The sequence below is a fragment of the Acipenser ruthenus genome, chromosome 14, assembly GCF_902713425.1.
Source record: "Acipenser ruthenus chromosome 14, fAciRut3.2 maternal haplotype, whole genome shotgun sequence".
Lineage (NCBI taxonomy): Eukaryota > Metazoa > Chordata > Actinopteri > Acipenseriformes > Acipenseridae > Acipenser > Acipenser ruthenus.
Window position 1 is genome coordinate 4300568 of NC_081202.1, and position 16744 is coordinate 4317311.

At 39.2% G+C, this 16744-nt stretch overlaps 1 protein-coding gene across 2 annotated transcripts in view; it reads right to left on the reverse strand.

The window, feature by feature from the left end:
* Window positions 1-9424, reverse strand: part of LOC131697393 (receptor-type tyrosine-protein phosphatase R-like) — a 56483-nt gene extending 47059 nt beyond the window's left edge. For both annotated transcript variants that reach the window (XM_058985625.1, XM_058985624.1), the window contains exons 1-3: window positions 9097-9424; window positions 8201-8594; window positions 4165-4472 (exon numbers count right to left, since the gene is read on the reverse strand). In XM_058985625.1, the coding sequence (XP_058841608.1) occupies window positions 4165-4472; window positions 8201-8261 (369 nt within the window). In that variant the 5' untranslated portion in view covers window positions 8262-8594; window positions 9097-9424. The remainder of the gene's footprint in view (window positions 1-4164; window positions 4473-8200; window positions 8595-9096) is intronic.
* Between the last annotated feature and the right edge of the window lie 7320 nt (window positions 9425-16744).

Sequence of the window (16744 nt, forward strand, 5' to 3'; positions counted from 1 at the left end):
GGAGCACAGGGATTCTGGGCCTGAAGCTGCCTACCTTTCATAGCACTAATGTTCATTTTGCAACCCAGCACCTCCCCCATTTATTTTTGCATCCACAGAATTCAAAGGCAGCTCTACTAATTTAAAAGTGTCTCCTGCTTCCTGGAAGGGACTCACTTCTGGTTCTGTAGCTCCGTTTTACTCTATTGGTCCATCTACAAGCAGGTCATGTGACCTATACAGGAAGTTATTAAAACACGTGTATGATTGAGTTTGATTATTTTTTTGTTTTATCTGTGGAATTGTGCAGTGCACCCCACATTAAAGGTAAGCACAGATAGTTCTTACCTTTACTGTGGGGTATATACTGCACAATTAAGTACCGCAACTCCAACCAAAACTGTAAAACACTCAATAGTGCAAAAAATAAAAATACTAAAAGAAGCTTTGAATAACAAACATTGAGAAGTCTTTTTACTGTCTAGTCGAAACGTTTGTCTTTGGAGGTGTCTTTCAGTGTTTCTAAATACACCCGAATTCCACAAACACAATGGTTCATTGTTTCTACTATCCTCTCAAAGGACTGCAGGAAAGTGATAAACATTAAATAACACCAAGTACACCAGCTCCCTGTGCTTCTTCAGCAAATCCACCTTCAATTTGCAATGCACTCAGCTTCCATTAGTCAAAATGCAGCTGAGCAGGGCTCCCTTAGGGGACAGTGAGGAGGATTAGTCTGTCTCATAGAAAACAGCGGCTGCATTTTCATGGAGATGATTTATTATGACTCGGAGAGTTTTCTCAAAGGCAGTGTTTATAATCGTCGCACTGCAGAGGAACTCTCTACTCTGGGAGCGGAAGATCCTCGGATGAACCCTTTGTACTAGACAGCTGAACCGCACAATACACCTGAGCACCTCGGTCTTCTAGCCATGATTATCTTACACTTCACACCCACATCGGCACCTCTGTACAAATGCTTGAAAGCAGTAATTACCCAAAATATATCAGAAATTTGCATTGCTGAAATCTGTAGTGGTGACTGCTAAATGCAGTGTGCCCCTCTCATAGTTTAAAGGGTTTAAAAATAGGCTAGTGATCAAAAAGGGCTTAGGAAAGCCATTAAAGCTGTTGGAATGGTAAAATGTAATAAGAAATAGAATAGGATCGTTTGTATCTGATTCCCTTGCTGTGTACTTTTCAAGTTCATGCGGAAGGCAGGTTTAAACCATGCTCTGTTTGTTAGACAGCTTTGAGCTATTAGATTCTTTTGCAAAATAAATGGGAGAAAAATATAATAAAGACATCAGCTATAGGTTGTAAATTCATATTTCCAACAGTGCAGCAAAATGTATCTTCAGTACCCAATTCCAACCAACACCGGTATACTGTCTATGAAACCCTAACCTCAACCCCAACTCCAACCTTAACTCTGACCTCAACTCCAACCCCAACCCTAACCCTAACTCCAATCCTAACCATAACTCCAACTACAACCCCAACCCTAACACAAAAACACAAACTCCAAGCCTAACCATGACACCAACTACAACCCCAACCTTAACACAAACTCCACCACCAACCCTAACTCCAAGCCTAACCATAACACCAACTACAACCCCAACCTTAACACAAACTCCACCACCAACCCTAACTCCAAGCCTAACCATAACACCAACTACAACCCCAACCTTAACACAAACTCCACCACCAACCCTAACTCCAAGCCTAACCATAACTTCAACTACAACCCCAACCCTAACACAAAAACACAAACTCCAAGCCTAACCATAACACCAACTACAACCCCAACCTTAACACAAACTCCACCAACAACCCTAACTCCAAGCCTAACCATAACTTCAACTACAACCCCAACCCTAACACAAAAACACAAACTCCAAGCCTAACCATAACACCAACTACAACCCCAACCTTAACACAAACTCCACCACCAACCCTAACTCCAAGCCTAACCATAACACCAAATACAACCCCAACCCTACCACAAACTTCACCACCAACCCTAACTCCAAGCCTAAACCGTTCATTATAGTTTGAAAAAAGAAGAAAAAAGATCATTATTATTTATCTTCTCAAAAACTAAGGTGGAGTATCATAACACTGAAGGGCAGAATGGGCCATTTTTTAAAAGACACACTTGGACACAACCCTAACTGAAACAGCTTTATAGTGCCATTTCCAAATGAGAAAATCCAATTGGAGGTGTGCTATAAAGGGATGCCAACATACACCGAGCAGAACACTTGACGGATAATTACAGTGATTAAGTAAAGAAGCCAAAATAAAATTAAAAAAAACCACTGACTGTACAATGCCTAAAGCTTGCATTACTTTAAAACCCCAACACACACATTCCATTTTGAAAATGTACTTTGAAAAACAAGGAGTTTGGTGTTTACTTGTATCTCCTTCATTCCGTCCAGCTCAGGGCCTTGACCAGTCACAATCCTTAATTACTGAATTGAGCAGAGCAGCGCACATTTCCAACCTGGTTTTTAATTGTTTTGATTAATTACATAATTTAGAACCTGGCTGGAACAAAGTACTGGATTGGAATAGACTGAAAGAGCCACAAGGGAATCCTGTTAGTTTAGAGCCTTTTAGGGAATTCAGAACCTTGCATTACCTTACATTCCATCTTGAAAACAGCACAGGGATATTCAGCTCAGCAGCAGATAAAGCTGTGGCTTGTAAACAGGCTGTTGCCATGACAATGTTCTAATGATGCTGTGTTGTTTGCTAAGAAGATACTAAGGAACAGTGTGAAACCATGATGTTGGCAACATAAATGTCTACCTGGACACAACTGTAAAATCAATACATCTATTAGACCACTATGGTCTGCATCCAAAGAATGTCTATGTAAAAGTGTAAGTACAAGCATGACACACATACATACAGATTCACAGGCCCTTTCACATGTGGCCAAATCCTGATAATAAGCAGTTCTCTAGTTACATGTAAAGATATATGTGTGACAAACACTGATACCAAAACAGATTCTCAAAATCTCAATAGCTTTTGCTAAATTATGACCAAACCCATTTTTTCTTTTTTTACCCGAAATTGATGTGGGTGTTAATAAGGCCCTCCCAAGCAAAGGCTTGCACAGGGATTACATGTGTACAATTTAAAATGATAACATTCAAAAGGACATAGCACAGAAATCTGGAGTGACATGCTGTCCTCCAGCAATGCCACAGGAGAAGTACTTTGCATGGCAACAGATGAGGAAGCACAGAGCAATGACACAACAGACAAGAGGATTATTGAAGATGCCAGAGAGCTCAATATGATGCTTTAATGTAGGAGCAAAACACATACGACCCGACTATAAGAGCGTAGAAATGCTTTCAGAAAATAGATAGCAAGCTAGAAGTTTAAAAAAAAAAAACACCAAAACAGAAGCAGAATCAAGTAGAAGGGTGTTTGCCTGCCAAGACGAATGACAGCAATGTGTGCTCACAGAGGATTGTGCTCACAGAGGGGTTTAAAGCCAGTGGGTGGTTGTTTTGGGGGAATGCTTCATTATAACAATCTGAAATTGTGCAAGTTCTATCCCCCCCCATTATGAAGTCATATACACATTTTCAAATCAATCCACATGTTCTAAAACAAACATGTATCCCATACAAGAAAATGCAACGATGATTGTGCACACAGCTATCCTATTTTAAAGTACAAGCAGCTTGAAATGTCATTCTATTTATACATTTCCCAGCCTTGTCTTTTTATGATGTTCATACAGTGTTTTGGGACCTGATAGCCCAATATTCAGTTACAGGGATGGAGATAAGACTTGCATTGCATAGCGGTTTGATCCATTCATGGCTTTACTATGAGTTTAATAAGACACACATGAGCTTGTTACCTATTCACTGGGGCTAATCAAGCTTGTAGTAAAACCTGGAATGGGTCAAACTGCTATGCAATTATTTTGATTCCTGAGTTATTGTCAGAATTTTTCTCTATATCTGTTTTTACCTGCTTTGAACTTGCTTTACGCTTTTCTGGGGAATTGTAACTTCCAAGCAGGGATCAGCCAAGTTCAAAGCCAGTTTAGTCACAAAATCTGTTCAGCATTCAGCAGTTAGAAAAGAGAAATGATCAATAAAATCGCAAATAGGTGAAAAAATGACTTTAAAACAAAGAGACACTCACTACAATGATCACGTCTTCATCAGACACAGATTCGTTTTCAATCTCCAGGTCTTGATCAATTCCGGCTAGCAGACTGATGCTCTGGTCTTGGGATGCTTGTGGAAAGGTGGATTTGACAATCATTGCGGGGCGCAGTTTGCTGATCCTGGCATGTGAAAGGGAATGGAAGAGGTTTCTCTGCACGCCGAGACCGTCCAGCTCCACACTCTTCTCAATCCCTTCCTCTGCAGGCGGATAGAAGACAAGAGGCCTTTCTGACCTTCGCTGGTGTATCGTCAAGAAGTCATCCTGGTCTCCAGAAAAGCAGCCTGAAATGAAGGAACAGCATTTAAACACAATCTTCTTTTTGGTATTCTTTATCAAAATATTGAATAGAAACTATTGGGATTTGTTTACTTTTTACAATTTTACAAAAAAGAAAAACAAAACATTGAAAAGCGTTTTGACTTGAACTGTTTTTTTTTCAGTGTCTTCAGTGTTGAAATGAGTTGTGATTCACATTCTGGTGTGATGTGCACTCACTCCCGTCATGTGTTCAGTTTTGAAGGATCTGGCACCATTAAGAAATCCTTCACACATTATCATCACTTGGGGGTGGAGACCACATCACCCAGCGATATAAGTATGTGAACCAAACCTCTCTTTCAATGTCTTCAATTTTAACATTGAAGACATTGAAAGAGACTTCAAGTCAAAACGTTTTTCATTGCATGAGCTCTAATGAGCTGTTACATTAATAGCAATAGAATCAGCATTAGAAAGTACCTGGGTAAAAGTGACCTTTTTATTTCTTCCTTCTTAAATTGATTGCGTTATAGATTTAGTTAGAACATAAGGAGAAAGAACATAAGAAAGTTTACAAACAAGAGGAGGCCATTCAGCCCATCTGGCTCGTTTGGTTGTTAGTAGCTTATTGATCCCAGAATCTCATCAAGCAGCTTCTTGAAGGATCCCTGGGTGTCAGCTTCAACAACATTACTGGGGAGTTGGTTCCAGAATCTCACAGTTCTCTGTGTAAAAAAATGCCTCATATTTTCTGTTCTGAATGCCCCTTTATCTAATCTCCATTTATGACCCCTGGTCCTTTTTTCTTTTTTCAAGTCAAAGAAGTCCCCTGGGTTGACATTGTCTATACCTTTTAGGATTTTGAATGTTTGAATCAGATCGCCGCGTAGTCTTCTTTGTTCAAGACTGAATAGATTAAATTATTTTAGCCTGTCTGCATACAACATGCCTTTTAAACCCGGGTTAATTCTGGTTGCTCTTCTTTGCACTCTCTTCTAGGTCTTACTAATGCATTATAAAGTTTTAACATTACTTCACTTTATTTAAATTCAACACTTCTCACAATATATCCGAGCATCTTGTTGGCCTTTTTTATAGCTTCCCTACATTGTCTAGATGAAGACATTTCTGAGTCAACATAAACTCCTAGGTTTTTTCATAGTTCCCTTCTTCAATTTCAGTCTCCCATATGATATTTATAATGCACATTTTTATTGCCTGCGTGCAATACTTTACACATTTCTCTATTAAATGTCATTTGCCATGTGTCTGCCCAGTTCTGAATGCTGTCTAGATCATTTTGAATGCTGCAACAGTGTTTGCCACTCCTCCTGTTTTTGTGTCATCTGCAGGTTTAACAAGTTTGCTTACTATACCAGAATCTAAATCATTAATGTAGATTCGGAAGAGCAGAGGACCTAATACTGATCCCTGTGGTACACCACTGGTTACCTCGTTCCATTTTGAGGTTTCTCCTCTAATCAGTACTTTGTGTTTTCTACATGTTAACCACTCCCTAATCCATGTGCATGCATTTCCTTGAATCCCTACTGAGTTCAGTTTGAGAATTAATCTTTTATGCAGGACTTTGTCAAAAGCTTTCTGGAAATCTAAATAAACCATGTCGTATGCTTTTCAATTATCTATTGTTGATGTTGCTTCCTCAAAAAAGTCAAGCAGGTTAGTTAGACACGATCTCCCTTTCCTAAAACCATACTGACAGTCTCCCAGGATACTGTTACCATATAGGTAATTTTCCATTTTGGATCTTATTATAGTTTCCATAAGTTTGCATATAATAGAAGTCAGGCTTATGTAGCTGTTGCTGCAGTACGGCATCGGCATACACCAGGAAAGGAGACAATCAGCGGTCATTCCATACAGTATTTCTTCAGGGCTTACAGTGTGGAGAAAGCTAAATAAGTCTGGATCACTGAGTCTGCATTTAGGTCAGAATACCTTGTTCTGCTGTCTCTGTTACACAGTGTTTTAATACAGCATTATCTGTAAGCAATCTCTGAAGCCTATTGCTGTTAGCATCAGTATGTTTTTGTAAACAGGATACTGCATCTAAGAGATCATTTTTTGTCATTATATTTTTTTTCATTAACCAATGTCACTGTCTGTATAATAAAACGACCTGACATCCTTTTAAAGGTGTGCTTTGTAAAGTGAAAGGCGTTAACCAAGGTCTCAACATAATTACACAGGAGTTTCCTAAAACCTGTTTCATAAATATAAGCGCACTTTCAAAGGTTATACAACATGAACGACAAACCTGAACACCCAGTAAAGAAACCAGGGCAGCAGCTGAGTCAATGCCACTGTAGAATCTAGTGATAGCATTCCTTTAGAACGTGCAGTACGTGCCACTGTTCACTCTATTCAGCATGCGGGACCAGGCTTGCAATACCTGAGCCATTTAACAGATAGTTTCCTGAACTACATAAACCCCGCCAGTCACATCCATGGTCTTTTACCCACCACCATATGGCTTCAAAGCAAGATCAAAGCAAAGGGGTGGAAATGTGCACCTTCCACAGCCTGCAAGTCAAAGATTGCATGCTAAAATACAATGACAAATGTGGTAAGTGAGCTCTGATTGTATAAAGAGACAAGCAGAGAAGAGAAGAGAAATGCCATAGATACTCTGGAGCCTAGAACTGTTTACAAGATTGCTACAATATTGTGGTAAGTGATTATCTAGATGTTGACTTAATATACTGACTCGTTTTAAACACAATGATTAGGTGTGTATGGTAGTGTAAGTTGGATTTAAATAATATATTTTTTCCATCTCATCACTAGAAACTATTGATCACTCTGTGCACACACCTTATCCTACTCCGATCTTTGGGGATCTATAAGTACTGTATTTTTAAACAAAAAATAATAAATATGTTTATGGCTTTTGTTCTATTGATTATTATTATTATTATTATTATTATTATTATTATTATTATTATTATTATTATTATTATTAGCAGCGTAGTTGCTTTTTCCTGCAAATCGCCCAATTGCTTACAAGACAGGTTGAGGACAGTGCAAACATGTCATTCTAGCAATGCCGTGGCAATGCCAACGGAGAGTTCCAGCAAGATGCTGTCCGTGGTGCTGAAACGCCTCCTTCCAGCATCTAGACCTAACCGAATGGAGAGAGGCTTTGATTGGCAATGTAAATGACCATTCCTGATCATAAAAATAGCTAAAAAGTTACCTGCTGCCACGATGGGCGGGACAGTGGCTTTTGGGGTGGACTTTTTATTGCTACCAATTTCCTGCTTTTTTTCTTTCTTTTTTAAACAATGCATTATTACTGAATTCAACGAATAGATCAATAAAAACAAGAACGCACATAAAACACTTGATGCACGAATTCTCCTTACCGAAACAGAAACGCCTAGACGAATATATACACCAAAAAGATACATTTAAAATATATGTTAAGGGGGTAGGGATGGACGGGGGGACAATGACTTCTGTCATAGAAACATGACAGAAGTAGAACATGTAGCATTTTGCCGAATGCTAGCTGGTTTCACCAACAGAGGAATTTGATTTTAAATTGGAAGCATCTGCCATTTTATAATATTAATAATACCGGATGAGCACGTTTTCCGTGATTTGTTTTTATAGAGAGTAAACCATTCCCCGAAATCGAAACCAAAACACCAGGAAATCGTTTTAAGGTCGCCATCAGTCACAAAATGCAGAGTCGTTTTCACCTTCCCCAAATGAATGTATCCCTTACCTGCAATCTTCAGCCGTAACAGCACACCGACAACCACCATGAAGCCGCGTCTCCCTTGCATGATGCCCGTGGTCAGTGTGTGGATGATGCGTCCTTAAACATTCGCATTAAGAGCGGATTTCAGAATGGGTCGCGTTTTCTTCTTCTTCTTCTTCTTCTTCTTCTTCTTCTTCTTCTTCTTCTTCTTCTTCTTCTTCTTTTATTTGTGCAGCTGCCAATGCGATTATAATCCCAGACACACTACAGAGAATCCAGGGATCCTACTTGTGCAATGGCGATTCTGCCTTGCATCAATCATACCAATTTACTGTGTCTATGCTGGCGCAGCTCGTATATGACTGAGAGTCACCGAGGATAGGCAGTGCTGTTGCATAATTAATATGGGGTAGCGCTCCTGTTGAAAGATACACACACAACTCAAATCGCATGAAGAATATCTTATCAATAAATAAAACTGCTCACATTGCTCCCTGTCCTGCACTGGTAACATGGCACTGTATATATATATATATATATATATATATATATATATATATATATATATATATATATACATATATATATACACACACACACACACACACGCCTTAGTTCATTGTATAGCATAACGGTTGGCTTAAGGCTTTGTGTACTATATGGTTATGTTAATGCTTTTTCATTAAATTACTTGATTACAAAAATCCATGTATTACACTAATTGTCCCGATAGGTCACGGCTGACTAAATAAAGTGTCGACCCATGCCTAATTTACAGCTCACAAATTGGGCTTAATAGAATTGTTTGATTTGAATAAAACCATTGCGTTTTCATGAAAACTCTGGAACGCGGCTAGATATTGAAGTTACTATCGGATTCTGATGCAGAACACAGCAGTTATAATAGATTGATTAAATACCTATAGCCTAAATACAGTGCGTTAACATAGTGTGGGTCCCTTTACTCGGCCTCTCTTTGTACTCTTGCTGCTGTGAGAAAACTGCTCACGTAGCAGCAGTGAAACCTCTCCACAGCGCGGCTCAAACTGCGCACGTAGCAGCAGTGAAACCTCTCCACAGCGCGGCTCAAACTGCGCACGTAGCAGCAGTGAAACCTCTCCACAGCGCGGCTCAAACTGCGCACGTAGCAGCAGTGAAACCTCTCCACAGCGCGGCTCAAACTGCGCACGTAGCACCAGTGAAACCTCTCCACAGCGCGGCTCAAATTGCGTGAAAGGAACGGCGGTCTTTTGCTTGGGTCGGAAACTAGGGAGTGGTTCCTTCGCAGGTTTAATAGGGTACAATTAATTGATTAAGAGATGTAGGAAATAAACTGTGGTTTAATTGATTCAATCTAATAATTAATGCGGCTGGAACAAAGTCCTACACTGTCTAGAAGTTCTGACATCTATGGGCAGTCAATATGCACAGGCCACAGCGCCCCCTATGAACAAAGTGGTAGTGCTGGACTGGTGGATTTTCTTTCTTTGTACAATCTAGTAATAAAACCTGGACAGGATCAAACTGCTATGCAACAGGAATCGCATTTCCATCCCTGTATAATAATAATAATAATAATAATAATAATAATAATAATAATAATAATAATAATAATAATAATAATGTTCTATTTCCAATGGGGCACCATGTAGAGTAGCATGCCTATCTGAAAGGAGCAAGTAGATATTTTTGACAGGGAGCGACTGTTTTGTGCAACACTGCCTTGGCATCCATTGTTACTTCACATCCAGAATTTGAGTGGATTAGCTGATGATGAACTTTGCCTGCTTTGTGACTTCCCTGTGAGAGGATAAGCAGAGCCGTGAGGCACTTTCACAGAGGGAGAAGCAGGACCGCAGCACAGGGACCGGGGGATATAACCACAAGGTCACACATTCGTTCATTTTAATCAAGGGCTTCCCTGGCTACTGCTCATTGTTCTGACCAGTACACTGCCAAAGAAAGAAAGAAAGAAAGAAAGAAAGAAAGAAAGAAAGAAAGAAAGAAAGAAAGAAAGAAAGAAAGCTATACATGGATTTAAAATTGGGTCCTGTAACAATTGGCTAATGACATTTAAACAAAGCAAATATACACTGTGCCTCAGATTGAAAAAACGAATGAATGGAACTGCATGAGAGCTATGATTTATGGGATTAAAGCCGTCCCGATGATGTTGAGCATCCACGTTCCTCCTGTATACACAGCTTCAGCATATGCACACACAATCTGTATTTGCAAAGTACCACCTAACTCTGACCCCATTAGTCACATCACACTTTCATTGAATATATTACTTTGAGCTTCTGCGCAATGATTACCTGCCATTAAAGAAACGATTGGATTTCATTGGAATCAGTTGTTGTATATGCATTCCCCTGTGTTATCATCAGATTAAATTCCTGCTGTGATTTATGGTGCTGCCTCTAAAAGGAGTGCATGAAAGGTTGCAGCTCAGAGTAGCTATTAGCAATGGTTCACTCATCTTCCTATGGTGCCAATAGACACAATAGCCACAAATAAATACCTTATACCAGTTACTTTATGCAGCTAAACATTAATGTAAAAATACTGACCTCTTTTTGAACAGTTCATTTATTTGTTAAAATGCCATATTTCTGTTTTGTTCCCGATGCAAGCTTCTACTGCAACAGGTGCAAACCTTTTTTCAGTTCACAGAGAGACTTAGAGGGCAGATTCAATCATTAAATACAGCGGGGCCATTTATTATGCGCTATTTCCCTGTTTTATTGCACGTCTCAATCAAACTTTCATACTTGTGAGGATACCCCCTGCCTGAACACACCACTGCAGAGTGAATATGTGTTGGTAATCATATGAAAGAAAATGTGTTATTAATATTAAACCAGTTTGCTGGAGGTGACATTGACATAAGTAGAGTTGCTAAGGCAACTCCACGTGGCTTAGGCTGAATGATAAGGCATGCACAGGAATGTATGGGAAAGGAGAGCTACAGTAAAACATTAACCACAGTAACCTTGTATAATAGAGTAGTTAGGGGTTGGTTGCACCTGAATGGAGTAACAGCTGAATAACTAATGTCTATTATAATTAGTAAGATAACAGAAACAAACTGTAGTCACGTAGTCTCTGAGCCTATAAATATCAGGCATAGAGGCGACACAGACAGAGAAGCTCCCAATACCTCCAGGATCATCATGGACCAGTGGTGTATAGTCTGAGGGCTCTCTCCAGTGTTGAGGTAATCCAATCAATTCTGTTAATACAAGTGGCATGTATTGTATCTAAACAGCAACATTTGATGTAGAATGTAATGTTTGGTATTTGGAACTAATAAGTGGTAAACATTAAGATTTGAAACATGGTCTGCTTCATCCTTATAGTGTAACAAAGTAGTTACTTCCATGTTTACCGTAATTCATAAACCTTACAGCACTGCAAAGCATCAGAAACCACTTTATTGCTTGGCCTATTTGCATTGATATAAATTAATATATTAAGTTATGAAGGTTTATCAAGTACAGTAAGTATGAAAACCATATATTTGATTGTTTAATAAAGTTGGAGGACTAAAATGCAGATGGCACTGTACTCTGGCTGACAAACAGATTTTTAAAAAGATAAGGAATATAATGCACTCCATTGACAATGTGAACCTGTTGCAATTGTGGGGCAGTACAGCTTTAAATAAACAGACTAATGAGTAAGACACAACATGCTTAACCAGTGGATCAGCCCGGCTTTCAGGTATGGAAGGTTTGGAAGCATAAATAGAACAATAGAACAATAACTCATGGATTTCACAGCCATTCCACTCTTTCCTGGCTGGTAGGCAAGATGTTTCTTACCTACTTTCAGCTGCAGCTCCCACCCAGCATGAAGTGTTGCTACCCTGAAAGACAAACCTGCTATTACATGCCAGTCCCTGCTTTACCATACCTCTGGGTTTTACAATGCTTTACCATGCTTTCACTATACTTTGTTACACTTTGCTATGCTTTTTGCTATGGGAAACTTGTATAAGGAATAATACAGGCATGTGAATTAGCTTCTATTTGAAATATTTTAACACCAGATCCTCATTTAAAATAACCCCTCATTTTTTTTCCACGCTTGTCTTTTCTGAGCCTAATAGTTTAAGAGTGCAGTAACTTACAGCCCACATTAAATTACTCTCCATTAGATTAAAAATGAACGATCCACTTAAACCTCACGATTGTGATTACACTGCATCTCTTCCCTTAATGCACTACATTTCCTTGGGTCAACAGACTCAATACTGGAAAAAAATACCTTTACTGTAATGTACTACCTTGATACTATAAAGTGTGTCCCAAATGCCACCTGGGTTTATGTCGGTGCTGTTTGCTTCTAAAAAGGATTCAGATAAGTTTATTATACAGGCCTCCTAGGACAGACTAAAACCCATTTACCAAGTTATTGTAAGGTGTACGGGCTACACCGTCTAGGGCAGAGCCCCTATCCAGCAGGCTTTATAGGTGCGTGACAGAAATATAATGAGTTCTGGTTGTAAATGTCCCTCCCAACCTGTGAGGGCGCTAAGCAGCGAAAGGGAAAGGCTTTGGACGGGTTGGCCTGACAGTTCATTTCCTGGGTCGGAAAGTCAGTCAGCCTGGAAGAAGGCAAGACTCTGTTGCAGGAACGTATTGACCTGGAAGGTAAACAAGGTAGCAGCTGCAGGCAATAGAGTCAGCTGCAATCGTTTACCAAGGGGTCATGCATGATCGCATAAAGGGGCCGGAGAATTGTAAATCTTTTCCTTCGCTTGGTTTTTATTGAGAGACTGGAAGGACCGTGTGAGATGCAGAGAAAGCGTACGGGAAAATATTTGTGAGTGTTTTGTTTGTTTGTTCGTGTCTGTTTAGTAATGGTCTGTGTTTTTGTTATATAGCACTAGATGGCTAAACACGAATCCGGAGCTGTCGCCGAGGGCCAGCACAGAACCGGATCAACACTGCACTACAGTCACGATTAACACTGTTATTCACAAGTACAGCACGTATTATATTGTACTTCAACACAAGCACTGAGAGCACTCACTTTGGACTTGTGATTGTGTGTGTGTCTAATTGTGTGTGTTAGTACTGTGCTTATTATTTACGGGACTGCAACCCTTTTGACTACTGTGCAATACACATTGTTGTGTATTGCCAGTTCATTATTATTATAATCATTAAATCAACCATTTCACACGTACTTTGTTGTCTGTTTGTTCTTGGGATTACTGCATCCGCACCACACCTGCTATACACCTGCTACTAATTACCACTTTGCCACAAGGTGTCTTTACATCATCAGTGGCTAAAGATCTGGAACACCTGTTAATCTTGACTAATTAAGCCAATAATTGGTTCAATTAAATAACTGAGAGATTGGTTGAAATGAAAACCAGCAGCCACAGTAGCTCTCCAGGACCAGGGTTGGAGACCCCTGATCTAGGGGGTGTGGGGTGGTAGTTAGCTATAGGGAGATTCGGGGGGAGTAACGGTGTATGAGAGCTGGAGAGGGGGTTGTGTGAGTGTGGGTGCTTAGGGGTGGGAAGGTGCGTGCCTAGACTGGGTGGGTATAGACGGGTATTCGCCAACCTCCCTTTTCCCTGAAGGTCTGGAGGTCCAGGACTTGGCGGGGACCAGCGGGGGGGGGAGCAGTGGTCTGTATTGGGAGGAGGGAGTAATTGTGTGTGTGGGGGGGGGGGGGGGGGGGGGGAGTGCTGTGCGAGAGAGTGACGGAGAAAGACTGGTGCTGATTTACTGAGAATCGTGTGAGACCTATCGGGTAGCTGTGCGACACTGCCTGCGATTAAGGTGCGAGTGAAACACTTTCGTTTAATGCATTTCTAGCTCATTTAAAAACATTGATCTGGATTCACTAATCCACACCAGAACCACAGTGCATTTGTTGTTCATACAATTTCTAGTGCTAGAAAGACTGGACTTGCAGCATTCAGAACCAAAACAAACCAAAAAAAAAAAAGACATTGAAATTGTCGAAAATACAAAATATCCGTGTGTGATAGGAGGAGTTTGGGGGAGTCACCGAGTCACGGAGCCAGAGACGTTTATTTGAGACGCCCCACAGGCGAGCGCTTTTATTTTGGTTACCAACAATTTCATTTCTGTGTTTTGTTGTGCTTTTGTCACAGTCCTTTCAGCACATGCAAGTGCCAGTTAAATAAACACCAAAGTGAGAAAACCAAACTATGAAAGTACAAAACAAATACTGCTTTATTCAGGGTCTCGCTACCTCCGCTAGTCTGCGAGGTGCGCTTTGTGAATGACGCTCCCCTATTCCTCACTACAGACTATGGGGTTGCCCAGATCCCCTCTGAGCTACCTTACACAACGTCCCATTTAAGGGGGGTAAATCGGTCATCCAAAGACCATTGGTTATAATGGGCTACACTTTGGGGTGCTGCTGATCGTGGGGTACTGCTTGCTCACTAAAATCGTTAGTGTTTTTGCAAAGAGGGGGTTATAACCTATCTCGGTATACCTCGATATCTAAGGGGGGTAAATGACCGCCTGGAAGTTGGTTACTTATTCCCGGTTCCTTATTCGCGGTGCAGTTGACAAAGCAGCATGTCCTTATTCTGTGTGTTTTAACTCACTTACACATCTTGCTCAATTAATATATTGCTACTATTTAAAAAATAATCGCTCCTTCTTTAAAAAAAAATATGAAAATATTAATAACAAATCTGTTATTTTTTGTTTTTTTGTTTTTTTAAAGGACCGATTATTTTTTTAAATAGTAGCAATATATTAATTGAGCAAGATGTGTAAGTGAGTTAAAACACACAGAAAAACAACACGCTGCTTTGTCAACTGCACCGCGAATAAGGAACCGGGAATAAGTAACTTCCAGGTGGTCAAGTAATTAGACTTCAAACGGGTAAACAAGGTTCACATCAATGGAGGTCATGTATTAAACAGAGTGCCAGTGCAACAGCGTCGCTACCCAGCGAATAAAAGGGAGGACACATTTTCACAAAACAAAATAGTACTAATAAAAAAACAAAATTCCGCGGTCTATAGACACACACAATGTCCGTGCAGGGGAGGGAAGGGAACACACACAGACAGAGAGACACAGAGAGAGAAGCATCACAGTATAGCCTATTCTGTTTCACTTGCTAAATTTCTGTCTGCTACCGACCGGCTAAACACACTCAAGCCGCTCTCGTGCATCATTCAACACTGGCATATCAGCCAGTCGCGATGCTCCATTTACAGGCTCGTTTCCTGCTCTCGAACTCGTCGTTCCAAGCTACTACTACGACTACAAATAATAATATGAGGCTAAAAGTTGTGCTTAACAACATGCATTTATACATATATTCATAATAGGCTATACGAGAGGTTTACATTTGCAGCGTCTTTTGTGTTCTTTCGTGTGTGTGTGTTTGGTTTGGTACGGCTTTGCTGAGGGATAACGTGAGATTCTGCCAGTTAAACGGGATCTTGACTGCTGAAATCTCGTGAGACAGAAGCACGATTCCTGCTCCGGTTTTTACAGCTATTTTATCGTGAGGAAGCGATTGACCCTGCCCTTAAAGTTGCGACAACTTCACATAGACTGTAGAGTTGATTTTCAGGTGCATGTATATGAGGTCTTTTTTCCAGATTTAACTTAAATCTTGTATTTTTTCCCAGATTTAACTTAAATATTGTATGTTTCCCCCAGATTTATAAATGTTGTGAAAATAAATAAATAAATAAATATATATTTTTAAATGTGGACATTTAGATATAATTTATAAATCTATTTACAAGATTTAACATTTACCTAAATATTTAACTAAATCTTAAATCTCTTAACAACATTTAACATTTAGCTAAATATTTAAGCAGGAAGAGCTCATTTGCATACAAACTCCAGATTTAGCTGACCAGTTAAATATTTAGCTAAATGTTCGATCTAGTTAAGAGATTTAAGATTTAGTTAAATATTTAGCTAAAAGTTAAATCTTGTTAAGAGATTTATAAATTATATCTGAATGTGCACATTTAAAAACATTCACAACATTTATAAATCTGGGGAAAAAATACAAGATTTAAGTTAAATCTGGAAAAAAAGTCACTGTTGTTTGATTATATTGTGCATGCTTCTTTACCAAGACAGGTTCATTAAAGTACTTAATGAAGATTAGAAAAAATATCTACCATGAATCTACATTTCTGTTATTATTATAAATAAATAATAATTATTTTTATTATTATTATTATTATTATTATTATTAATAATAATAATAATAATAATAATAATAATAATAATAATAATAATAATAATAAAGTTTATTGGTTGAATTGTATATGTCCACAGTAGTCTATTCAATTGAGCCGTATTAGGTGAACAGTACTAAGCTTCTGATTGGATTGCTACTGTCACACTTCTCTTTTTTCTGGGCTGAGAATCTTTTGGTTCTTCGTTTTTAATTAACGCTAATTCTGTGTATTTCTGATACTGAGCTAATCATTTGATAAAAACAAAGGACCACATTCACAGAGCATTTAATCACCAAGCAAAGGTAATGTCTGTTTTTATGTTTTATTTATTTATTTATTTATT